We start from the raw sequence: 12,251 nt of genomic DNA on the forward strand, positions 1-12,251 counted from the left end.
ATATTAATGGCTAGTGTTGGAAAATTTACTAAACTTTTCTTGTAGATAAACTATTAATTATTGAATTTAATTGGTCAATAAGTATACTGAAAGCATACCAGGTCTTTTATGAACAGTTGTAAGTATTGAAAAAATTATATTTTTTACCAAGATCAATTGCATTAGTATGACACTGACAAAAAAAGTAGAAAAACAACTTATTTTGTTAATTACTTTTATCTTACTTTAATGGAATGAAAAAAAAAACATGCACAGGCATGTCAAAAATAATCTATTTATTATTAAAAAACTAGATTAAATATTATTATTTTTCATTGGTGTTTCATTGTTTATCAATGATAATTTGAAAACAAATTTGACAGTAGAAAGGTTAGAAAAAACATGTGACAAGATCTACTTGTGCCATCTATCAGTCAAAACGATAAAAAACATCCGCTTGTCGTGCAAAGTTCACCAATAATTACAATATTTTTTAAATATTTCTATATAAGATTTGCAAATAAGTCGCCAATTTGACAAATTTTTTTAAAGTAAAAGAATCTATGGGAAAAATAGATCTGTAAATTCCAACAAAATTACCAGAAATTTTCCCGTATATTTTGTACCAAGCGTAAATGAAGCCGATTACATTATAAACTGATGAAGGTAGACGTAGACAAGGATATTATTATTGCAGTACTTGAGACCCAATTTAGTTACAAGGTGCAACATAACCATCAACAAGATGCACGGTCATTCGGATCGTCGCCAGTTTTTCTTATGCTTCAACACTAATCCTATTGTGATCATTTTGCTTAGTTATAACTTTAAGTAACGAAGGTAATAGGGAATAGGCGACAGGGCAAGTGGGAAATTACCATCGGAGCAGGTAAAAGAGGGAGGGTACTTAAATTCCCAGGTACACAATTGGTGGTTGCTGATTCGTCGGGCACACACTCATCAGGGGAGAGGAGCTAGTGGAGCATAGGAAGGGACGAGCATCTTATATACCGGCTCAGTATTGCAGTGACCAGCTGAAGAAAGTTGGTGTCTGAAAGTGTTCAGTGGAAGTTTGAGTAACGTAGGTTAACAGACATACATTTTGGAGTGTATAATTTGTCAAGTCAACTTGTTAAAATTTTTTAATTCAGTTCCTAGTGCATAAATAATACATAATAGTGCCTGACGTGTTCAAAAATCAAAGCAAAAGTGTTAAGGGCTTACGCGCTTTTCCATGTCAACAACACGCGCTATCCTTCCAAGGCCAGTGTGCTACGCCCCGTGTATATACAGTTGCATTGTTTTGAATTGCACGGTACAGTGGTGTAAAAGTTTACCGAGTATTTCAACATTAAGAAAGCTCCGAAACATCAACAGTGGTGTTCAGAGACATCAACAACGTGTAAAACCTACGTCAATCTTTGCAAAAGTGGGACTGAGATGAGTGACCATGGCTGTATACATTTGAATAATTTCAAAGCTGCCAAAGGGATACAACCTTATAAAGTGATACATTCATATTTTGTAACGAGTACTTCAACAGAAGCACGAATAAGAAAGGTATGACATCTCATTTCCAAGCCTCCGGGCATATAACAGTTTCACGCCGGCTGTCGATCCTGCGCCCTCTTCTCTCTTAATTTTACTCAATCTTTTTTTTCACAACCGACGCTACTTTTGTCATCCTTTTATTGCATGCCAAATCTCTAAATAACCTTTTTTCTTCATTAAATTCCTATTATTTTTGTGAGTGCGAGGTTAGGCTCCGCTTGACATACCAACATATGACTCCTCGTGAACTTATTCAAGTGACAAGCCTGTCGTGGGATCAGATGTTAATGCTAGCAACCCTGTATTTACATACACACTCGCCAACTTGACATCATCTGTGACAAGGCTCACACTTGAAATTCATTCACTTTTCCAGGGTCGGAAATCGCAACATGAACCCTGTACTAAGTTTTGTTTTTATTCTATTTATATTTTTTTTTTCTTTTTTTATAGGCAGTTAGCTGTCTATGCCATACTTGTAAAACTTACAAGGATCGGCTACACTCTTGCCTTCATTGTATATTTTTTGGCTGTTATGCGAAAGGACACATACAGGAACATGCCAAAACAAAAAAACATTTTTTAGGTAATGTATTGAAATTTTTTTTTTTAATATTGAAGTCAATCATTATGGAGTCAGCTGAATAATAAAATTTATTTTTTGTATATTTGTTACAGCTGTTGATTTGTGTTATGGGAATATTTTGTGCTTCCAATGTGGGGATTATGTTTATGACCGCGAACTATTAACTGTAGCAAAGGCACAATGGAGCGAGTCAGCCAAGTCTCTCAGCTTAGGAGAATTTTATCGAGCATGGGAACCGACTCAAGTGGAAGCAGAATTACTCAGAAAGCATCCACGACGACGTCGTGTCCTAGAAAATTCCACGATTGGTCAGTATTTAAAAAAAAATAGTAATGGAAAAAGAAATTTTTTGTTGCTCATTTATAGTTTTTAATAACCAATTAATTTTTATTTTAGGTTTGAGAGGTCTTATAAACCTGGGCAGTACATGTTTTATGAATTGTATCGTCCAAGCACTGACTCATACTCCATTATTACGAGATTATTTCCTCGCTGACCGTCACCACTGCCCTCAACCAAGCCGATGTCTAGTTTGTGAAGTGTCTCATCTTTTTCAAGAATTTTATTCAGGAAGCAAAGCACCACTAACATTACACAAACTGCTCCATTTAATATGGACACATGCAAGACATTTAGCTGGGTATGAACAGCAAGACGCTCATGAATTTTTCATCGCTACGTTAGACGTACTACATAGACATTGTGAAGCTGCACCAATTTTCGTGAAAGATAATCCTCACCATTGCAACTGTATAATTGATCAAATATTTACTGGTGGCTTACAAAGTGACGTTGTTTGCCAATCTTGCAAGTAAGATATCTCTCTTATTCATAATTTAATTATTATTCATTTAAAATATTTGTAACAGTAATATTAATAACAATATGAAATTTTTCAGTGGAGTCTCCACGACAATTGATCCATTCTGGGACATATCTTTGGATCTTGGACCTACCGCTGGAGCCTCTGGCTCGGACTCAAGTGGACCTCCAACATCGTTAGTTGATTGCTTAGAACGTTTTACAAGAGCTGAACATTTGGGTTCTAGTGCGAAAATAAAATGTAGCAAATGCCAAACGTACCAAGAGAGTACCAAGCAGCTAACAATGAAGCAGCTGCCAATTGTTGCGAGTTTTCATCTCAAACGATTTGAACATTCCAGCATCCAGGACAAGAAAATATCCACATTCATTTCTTTTCCAGAGCAGCTTGATATGACACCTTTTATGTCTCATAGAAGAAATGGAAATAATAATTCTACAATGGACGGTTTACCGAAAAATGGGGAAGATACAGCATTCAGTGACAATAGATATTCTCTGTTTGCTGTCATTAATCATGAGGGATCTCTCGAAACTGGTCATTACACTGCTTTTATTCGACAACAAAGGGATCAGTGGTTTAAATGTGATGATCATTTGATAACGAGAGCCCGATTAAAAGACGTCCTAACGAGTGAAGGGTTGGTATTTGTTTTATTGATCCATTTCTTTCGAATTTATCTAGATTTTGTTTTTAAATCAAAATTATTTTTTACAGGTATCTTTTGTTTTATCACAAACAAATTTTGGAGTATGGACGTAGTAATAAAATATGAAGAATCATCCCCGTAATTAATTAATTTATTTTGTTTATATTGATAATTTTTTGGTAAAAGTAATTCTAAATTTATTGGAAATCGAATGCTTAATTGCTGTATTTATTTACTGCCGGTGGACACAGATTTTTTGAATGCTTAGATAGCGTGAAAGATTGTGTTTATAATCATGTAAGCTTAAAGTTAAAATCGAGTGAAAAGAGAAAGCGTATATAAATATATATATATAATGAATTATGTGAGTATGTTAAATACATATTTTAAATTAATTGTTGAATTCTTTTTGATAATTAAGTCAAAGTGATGATAAACACTTTAAGCAATCAATTTACTTATGCGAAACCCTGAATTGATCGAAAAATAGTTTTAAGATTAGCTCAATTTTTTAAAAACAATCCTATCTTTTGTAAATCGCTGACTGTTATAAAATCTTTTTCTCTTCGCCATTATATACATATATGATCTCCCGAGGATAGATTTTGCACACTCTCATATTAGTTGACTCATTTATTTTTTCCAATTTAAGACTGCAAGGTACAATGACAAAGCGTTAATAATTATGATGCACAGATAAGATTTTATCTGGCGGATAGGCTGTGTTTGCTATCCTTGGTCAGATCATTTTTGTACAAACGATATAAAGAATGTAAAGGATAAATTGTTTTATCCTTAATGCGATTTAGTTCGCCCGACTGTGTACAATAAATTAATGTTTCAAAATAATTGATTATATGTTATTATTAATATTACACCCCTACCTCAAGTATTTTTAAACATAATTAAAAATAACATTTAAATGGTCATAGCTAAACTTAAATACATCTCAAACAAAATTCGAATGATATTTATTTCGCGCCAATTTAGCTGTCAAATATAAATATAAGCTAATTTGATTCATGTAGTAATGAAACAAACATGGACGACTTGACGTTTGGTTCACACAGGTAAACAAGCAAATAAACCTTTTAAAAAATCATAGCAAAAACGGAAATGACAATAATTGTAAATATTTTATTTTCGCTATAGATTAGTTCACCTTGATCTCAAAGGAGCTCCTCCTCGAGTTTCTTACTTTGAAAAGGTATAAATTCCGACATAAACAATGCTTTACCACTCAATAACATTGCTCTAAAAAAATAACAAAAGTACAAGTAGCTATGACGTTATTTCTGACATAAAATTTTAGTTGTTTCCTCTCTTGAGAACATGGGGAGCAACAGGATTACTGTTAGAATGGGAAGATACATTCCCATATACTCGCGAGTTGACAAGAATTGGAAGCAATGGACCCAGCAGTTTAGGCTGTGGATATACAACCCAAGAAGCCCAACAAATTCTTCAGATTGCTGGAGATTGTGGTTTAGCTGTTGTGCCTTTAGTCCAAACTTTTGGTCATTTAGAGGTAAATTTAGGGAAAACATTGAGTTCCTTTAAAAGAGTTATTTTCATAAACTAAATTATTTTTTATAGTTCGTTTTAAAACATGACGAATGGAGGTCACTCAGAGAAGTAGAAAATTTTCCCAGTTCTATTTGTCCATCAAATCCTGGGACATTATCTTTAGTAAAATCGCTTATTCGACAAATAGTAACTTTTCATCCAGACATTCAATATTTACATATAGGTGCTGACGAAGTATGGCATTTAGGTCTTTGCAGTGTATGCACAAAGCGAGCTAGTTTAAGTAAGCATGGAAAATCATCTCTCTACTTAGAACATGTTATGGCGATAGCTCAATACATCAAGGAAGTGTATCCTTGCCTAAAATCATCATCTGGGATGACATGATGAGATCAATAGACTCACAGGTTTTGAATGGTATTTTGATAGTTATCCAATATTTTATTTAAAAAAAAATATTTCAATATAAACTTAAATTCATTTTAGAGTATTACGTCGGTAAATATGTTGAACCGATGATATGGCATTACAATTCACGTGAAACATTTTCCTTATCACAAGGTAATTAACAAACTGAAAGCTAAGCTGACTGTTTGAGTGACATTTATACGATTGTCTGCAGAGCTTTGGACAAAATTTAGTTCTGTCTTTCCTAATATATGGGCTGCAACAGCTTTTAAGGGAGCTACGGGTTCATCAAGGCAAATTCCAATTATTAGTCATCATATCAGTAATCATGAGAGGTGGCTGGAAGAGTTAGGAACACATGTCAACAAGATAAATGAATTTCGTGGCACAGCTTTCACTGGGTGGTCTAGATACGATCATTATGCAACAATGTGTGAGTTGTTACCAACAGCGATACCATCGTTGGCATTATGTTTAAGGGTTTGGCTACATGGTTATACAGAACAAACGCACATGCAAGTCGCTAAGAGTTTAGGGTATATTGATCACCCGTTGCACATTAATCCACAAATAAGGCCAGCTCCTATTCCTAGCAATCTTTCATATCCTGGATGGCAGTTAACTGGCGGCATTGAGTGGTTTTTAAATTTTAAAACCAAGTTTGATAACACTGTTAATAGTGAACAGTAAATATTTTTCTTTTATTTATTCCGATCAAAATAAACTTTTCTAATCGATTAAATAGATAATTAATACACGTATGAATTTTTATTATTTAGAATAATAACTTGGATGAATCCTTGGCAAGTTTCAAATAATTATACCAATCCTATGCAACTTGAAAGTTTAGTTCCCGCATTTACTGAGTAAGTAAACGAGTTATAAGTTATATTGATTTGATAAAATGGCAAATTGATTTCATGTATAATTTTTAGCATGCTTCTGGAATTCTCTTCATTAGAGTCTTATTTGAAAGTAAATATGGAAGCTATATACTTCACACCTACCATTGACGAATGGATGGGAACACATCTTCAGCCGATGAAAAATAAGTTGTTAGAATTAAAACAAATAGCAGAGAACCAAATAAAAATAAATAGTCGTGGTTGAGACTTTTGAGCTGATTTTTGAAAGACTGATGAGAAAATATTAACTTGTTTTTACATGCGCTGTGGAAATTTTTTACACTTTTTTATTTATTAAAAATTTAGTTTTGTTATGAAAATTTTTAAATCGTGTGCTAAAATTTTGTTGCAATGAATTTCAAAAAAATTTCACTCAGTTTTACCAATGAAATATTTAAACAATGGAGCTCCTTAGGAATTCCGTCAGAATTAATATTTTGTACATGAGTTATTTCGGTAATTTAATTTGCAATATATTTTCAAAAGTATATTCTGTATTTAAAAAATTGTTGTAAAAGAATCTGTTATCATACGCGTATCGTTCACGTCTATAACGGCGTGTGTAATACTGAGTTAATTATATATAATGATCTCATTATGAATGTTCCAAATCAGCAGATAATATTTTATTAATTGTAAATAATCATTGTATCTATAGAAATTATTTAAAGTCAGAGAATAATTTTATAGGTTGTCTATAAATAATGCATTAGAGAAATAAAACACATTAATATGACTTTAATGTATAGTTTTATAAAAAAAATTTCTCTATAGAAATTGTAAAATTAAAATTATAATCATAGAATAATAAATTCTATTCATTTATCAAAGCTATGTTTGCACAAAAGTAATGAAGTATATATTGGATCTGAACAATGCCCAGTTTTACTACCTTATGAGTTTATTGTTAAGAAGAGACAACTTTAATGTTTCATAGCTCACTGCAAATACATTGTCTCGAATAATTCCACTGTCACAGTAATCCGTTTGCTGTTTAAATGCAAATCACGCAAACGGATTAAGGGAAATCTTTGAGCTTCTGAAAATAAAAATCAAAAGCAGAATATATTTCATTCAACGTATCAGAATCGAGAAGAAAATTAAAGATGAAAAATGTCGCAGCTTAGTAAACATCTTTTAATTAAAGAAAAATACAGAAACTTGTAGTTTTTTTTTCGATATTGTTAAAAGCTAATTTTTTTTTCATTTAGTTCAATGTTAATATTTATATAGTATTATTACGAAAACATTCTTGAAAAATAAGTTAAAGTACATATTATAACATATTGATTGAAAATAATGGGTAACAAGAAAATTGACTTTTTTATTTTTATGAAATGATAAACATTACGAACAGTTAGGAAAATATCTTTATTCTCAGTTTCAATTCATGAACAATTACAAAAAATATCAATCTTCAAAAATAAGTATTTACGAAAAATAGTAAATAATTCATGAAATATTTTTCAATAAATTGAAACAATTTTGAATATTTGAATAAAATTCATTAGAATAATTTTAATTAATAATTTACAGGATAGTAAAAAAGTGAATAAATAGTACGAAAATATTTATTTACAAGCTATTTAAATAATTTTAAACTTTGTTAATAATTATTTACTATTTTTTAATCAATATTCAATAAAAGGGACAAATAATTCATTAAGAATTAAAACTTCGTGCAGTCAACAAACCGTGCTCTGGATTCGTCACACGATCAATTGAGTGAATAATAATCTAAAAAAAAATATATAATTTTTGAAACTTGAAAGATACTGTGTATTTTTAAATTTGTAAAAGCTCTTATGAAAATAATTTCTATTGAAAATAATCCTTTTAAAATCGTGAACGAAATTCAGAATTAGTTTGAAATGCTGCACGAGGTTTTAAAGTAAATTTAATGGGTTTTACTTCCTGTGAGGATCCTTTGGTCATTTGCTGACGTTTCTTCTCTTGCATCTGAGGTCTGTACCGATAGTACCAATATTCGAATGCAAGAGTCATACAAGCTAAGATTATTCCCACAAAAATAACAATGAAAACCCCTCCGATATTTTGTATGCTGATTCCGTCGCTTTGGTCGTCTTCCTTCTCGCACTCTTTCTTATTCGGATTCTTATTCCACCACTTATTTTTAAGTTTTTCAAGTTTTCTCTGATTAAGAAGCCTTAGAATCCTAGAAAAGAGACATTAAAATTTTTAATTAGTTTGATGCAATCTACATAGCTAATTAATAAAGAGTCTCACGCGTTGTTAAGTTGATCTTTTAAAGGAGAGCCTTGTTGAACGGCTAAAGCATAGGGCTTTCTTGAGAATTCATCTCCTACCATTATCAAATCACAAGTAGTCATAGCAAGATATCTTATTTCAGTAGCATCACCAATAAAGGCAAATTCAGATTCCGATTTGTCTGGTTGTAGACGTCGAACTCTTGATATTGCAATCTCTTTTGAACGCGGGAAACCAGCTTCATCCATTGCTTGAAACATTTTAGTATATCTGTCACTCACAGGATAATCCCAAACAGCAAGTTTTGCTCTTTCTACATCAGACAAGCTATCATTTAAACTCATGTCCTTCCAAATCCTATTTGATCAACCAACAAATTTTATTAGTTTTCACTTAGGTTTTATTATTTTATTTTTAATAAATTCATGAAATACATACTCGTAAAAACGTCTTTCAATGTCTGACATACGTTGAAAGTATGTGTATGCTTCAGAAGGTTTCATTGGAGCATATTGAATTTTGTATTGTTTGCTAAGATCGTCAAGTGACTCTACGGGAGTTTCCAATCGTGACACGGTGAGAAAAGCAGCAAGATTAGCAGTATAAGATGCGATGATGATAAATCCAAATAACCACCAAGTCGCAGCTACTAATCTTCCCGAGAGATTTTTCGGAGCTTCACCACCACCCTGTGGAGTTAAAGACGTCATACAAAACCAAAGACACTCTTTTAAATCAAAATTTCGCTTTTCATCATCATCTTTGTATTTTTCTTTATTATTTTGGTAGCTATATGGAGACCACCTGTCGAAAATCCACATCAAGAAACTTGTGAAGAAATATGAAGCTAAAATACACAACCATACATCGTCTTCTAAAACAGTTAAAAATTTGAATAATGAAGTGGGCGCTTTTGGTTTTAACATCAAAATTGATAGACCAACTAAATCGTAATAAGGTACTGTAAAATCTACAACGTTTTCTCTTTCTGCCATAACAGATAATGTTCCTACTGCAATATCGGCACGTTTTGCTATTAATTCTCCTATTATTCCACTCCATGTATTACTCGACTCATTGTAAGTTCCAAACTCTCCATCATCTGGTTCGTAAATTTCATATTCAAAGCCGATGATTTCACGAATTTCCTCAAGCAAATCGATGCAATAACCAAACCATTGACCCGTCTCATTATTGTATTCTACAAAAGGTGCTACTTGGACTGTAACCACTCGAAAACTTGTCACAGCTGTATGAGAACTAACCGTCTTAAAATATTCCGGCACAATCTACAAACAAACAAAAGAAGCTCAATAATTTTGATAAAACTTTGCATTAAAATGAAGCTGTAAGCAACCAACTTGTAATTTTGAACCTATTCCAACAGGCCATGTTCCTACATTCAATGTCGAGTCTGGATTACCATTGTTAATCGTAGTCAAACGAATATCCATATTGAATTGAGCATGATGATTACCATTCTCGGAATCCCAATGGAATCCAGCGAAGGTTGGTACAAATGTAGATTTAGATGTAACTTCTTTTAATTTGGAAAGAAAGTTGATTTTTCTAGATGGAGTATTTGATCCACTATATTCATCACAAACAATATGAGGAGGTTCGGAAGGCCACATGTTATCTATGACAGCCAATCTCATAGCTTCGACACCAACACGAACTAAATCATAATAAAAAGCTGACGTAAGTACCGGTAGTGATAGTAATCCTCGAGCTGTAAGCTCTCCAAGTTGTTGTTGATTTTGTACTGTAGCTTGCGATTTAAAAAATAACACTGTCAAGTTTTCACAATTACATTGAGGCGTAAATTCATGGTCCAAGGTTAATGCGTACCAGCCGTATTTTGGTCCTGTAAAACCTAACTGGTTAGCAGTTGCAAGTTCATCAGCAATTGTTTTTTCTCCTCCAAGAATGAAAAAATTCACTATGTCCAAGTTTCTTAATTGCTTCATTTGATCTGTCATAGGTGGTCCATATTCTTTGGCTTTCACTATGACGTGTCTCGTAGGAACATTTAACAATAGAGATTTATACTTGTGGTCCATAACAAAATGTTGATCAAAAATAATAGCAGCATTACTGATGTTCATATCAGAAGACATATGTCGAACAGCATCAGGTATCATATCTGCTGGAGGCCTTATTTGAATTAAATATTTCATAGCCTCAGGAGACAAATCTCGCCAGTTTCTTAGATCATCTCTTTCACCGAATTGAGCTGATAAAGTTGGTATTCCAACAGCTTTAGTAAAAGCAGTTACTACTTCACCTACGGTTCCACTCAACGTTGTATCTAATACCAAGTCTGGAACATCAGGACCTCCAGCGCGAACAGCTTGGTCCCATACACCACAAATTTCAGCTAAAATTTCATTAGAATCCGAAGAAGAAATAGCGATGGAGATAACTTTGCCAATCCAATCAGGATTTTTTCCTTTTATTTCCTTTATTGCATTAGATACACTTTTTTCAGCTTGTTCATTCAAAGCTTCGTTGATAATGACTAAAGAAAAAAGAATACAAGAAATTGATTGATATAAAGATAAAGAATTAAATATCACCTACATAAATTAATAGGTCTAGATGGTGCAGGAGGAATTGTTGAGGGCTCTTCTTGAGGTTGATCTGATATTGAACCATCGGATTGTGCTGAATCAGTTGAGAAAGTATCGGAAGCTTGATCTGGTGCTGGAGATCCTTCTTGAGCGTGGATACTTAAAATTCCAGCAGTAGTTATAAGTATAAATATGATTTCTAGTGGCTTCATGACTGAGTTATTGAAGCCATCAAGTAACAAATACACCCTGTGGCTTGTAGAGGAAAACTGGCATATGGATAAAAAAAATCCTAGTCATCAGGATGCTCAAGTTGATCGTGTTTGTCCATCCGTTGCCTCGGGGATGACCCAATCAATCTACCACGTCGTTACTTTTCTTCGGTCTTTTTCTACTGTTTGTCCTCTATGTATTTATATTTTTTTTTTCTCATTTTATTTCATTATCCAATGCTATTACTTTCACACTAACTGACGTTTTACAAAACGACACGTGGCAAAATACATTATTACTTTCCACACATTGCCTATACTAATTGCTTTACTGAGATATGCAATGTCATCAAAACTATTTTGCTACATTTTATACATTTTTATTGTCCTGATCTTTTTTTTTTACAATAAATCACTGCTCTTTTGTATTGAAAATTAAAATTTTTTCCATGAATAAACTCCAACAAAATATCAACACATACAAGCTAAATGCAACTAGAAAAGCATGAAAGCCTGTAAGATTAAAAACCATTCAAGCATATAGAAATTTATGAAAATAATCGAGAAATTGAAGTTTCGATCTTTCTTCGCATCATTTCGTATAAATAATTTTTATTCAAATATTTGAATATATTTTTTCCAATTAATTGATGACTCAGCTTTCAAAACAATCAAGTTTAACAAGTAATGACATTTACTGCTTATCAATACGTCACATAAAAATGTATGCAAATAATAATAACTCATTTAAATATAATTTATGCATAAATTGATATCCATTTCCCTATGATAATGTAATATCTTCGATA

At 32.5% G+C, this 12,251-nt stretch overlaps 3 protein-coding genes across 3 annotated transcripts; 2 read left to right on the forward strand and 1 right to left on the reverse strand.

The window, feature by feature from the left end:
- On the forward strand, window positions 1-4,437 carry not (non-stop). Its single transcript, XM_035083490.1, has 7 exons — window positions 1-118; window positions 899-1,539; window positions 1,984-2,116; window positions 2,209-2,424; window positions 2,513-2,927; window positions 3,016-3,579; window positions 3,657-4,437. Exons 2-7 carry the CDS (start codon window positions 1,420-1,422, stop codon window positions 3,712-3,714), a joined length of 1,506 nt encoding a protein of 501 aa, XP_034939381.1. The 5' UTR covers window positions 1-118; window positions 899-1,419; the 3' UTR covers window positions 3,715-4,437.
- Window positions 4,438-4,629: 192 nt separating this feature from the next.
- Window positions 4,630-7,137, forward strand: LOC118066881 (hexosaminidase D-like). The gene is given in 9 exon segments (XM_035083268.1): window positions 4,630-4,658; window positions 4,741-4,795; window positions 4,901-5,116; window positions 5,185-5,473; window positions 5,476-5,532; window positions 5,602-5,676; window positions 5,738-6,209; window positions 6,303-6,389; window positions 6,459-7,137. Coding segments are annotated over 9 exon segments (1,455 nt in total). The 3' UTR covers window positions 6,634-7,137.
- A 946-nt stretch (window positions 7,138-8,083) lies between these two features.
- On the reverse strand, window positions 8,084-11,478 carry LOC118066861 (ionotropic receptor 25a-like). The gene is made up of 5 exons (XM_035083230.1): window positions 11,241-11,478; window positions 10,019-11,178; window positions 9,096-9,946; window positions 8,676-9,014; window positions 8,084-8,604 (listed from the first exon to the last, which is right to left on the reverse strand). The coding sequence occupies exons 1-5, from the start codon at window positions 11,440-11,442 to the stop codon at window positions 8,265-8,267; spliced, it is 2,892 nt and encodes a 963-aa protein (XP_034939121.1). The 5' UTR covers window positions 11,443-11,478; the 3' UTR covers window positions 8,084-8,264.
- Window positions 11,479-12,251: the final 773 nt, after the last annotated feature.

The sequence above is a fragment of the Chelonus insularis genome, unplaced genomic scaffold (genome assembly GCF_013357705.1).
Source record: "Chelonus insularis isolate UGA/USDA-ARS -01 unplaced genomic scaffold, ASM1335770v1 contig_358_pilon, whole genome shotgun sequence".
NCBI classification, from domain to species: Eukaryota; Metazoa; Arthropoda; class Insecta; order Hymenoptera; family Braconidae; genus Chelonus; species Chelonus insularis.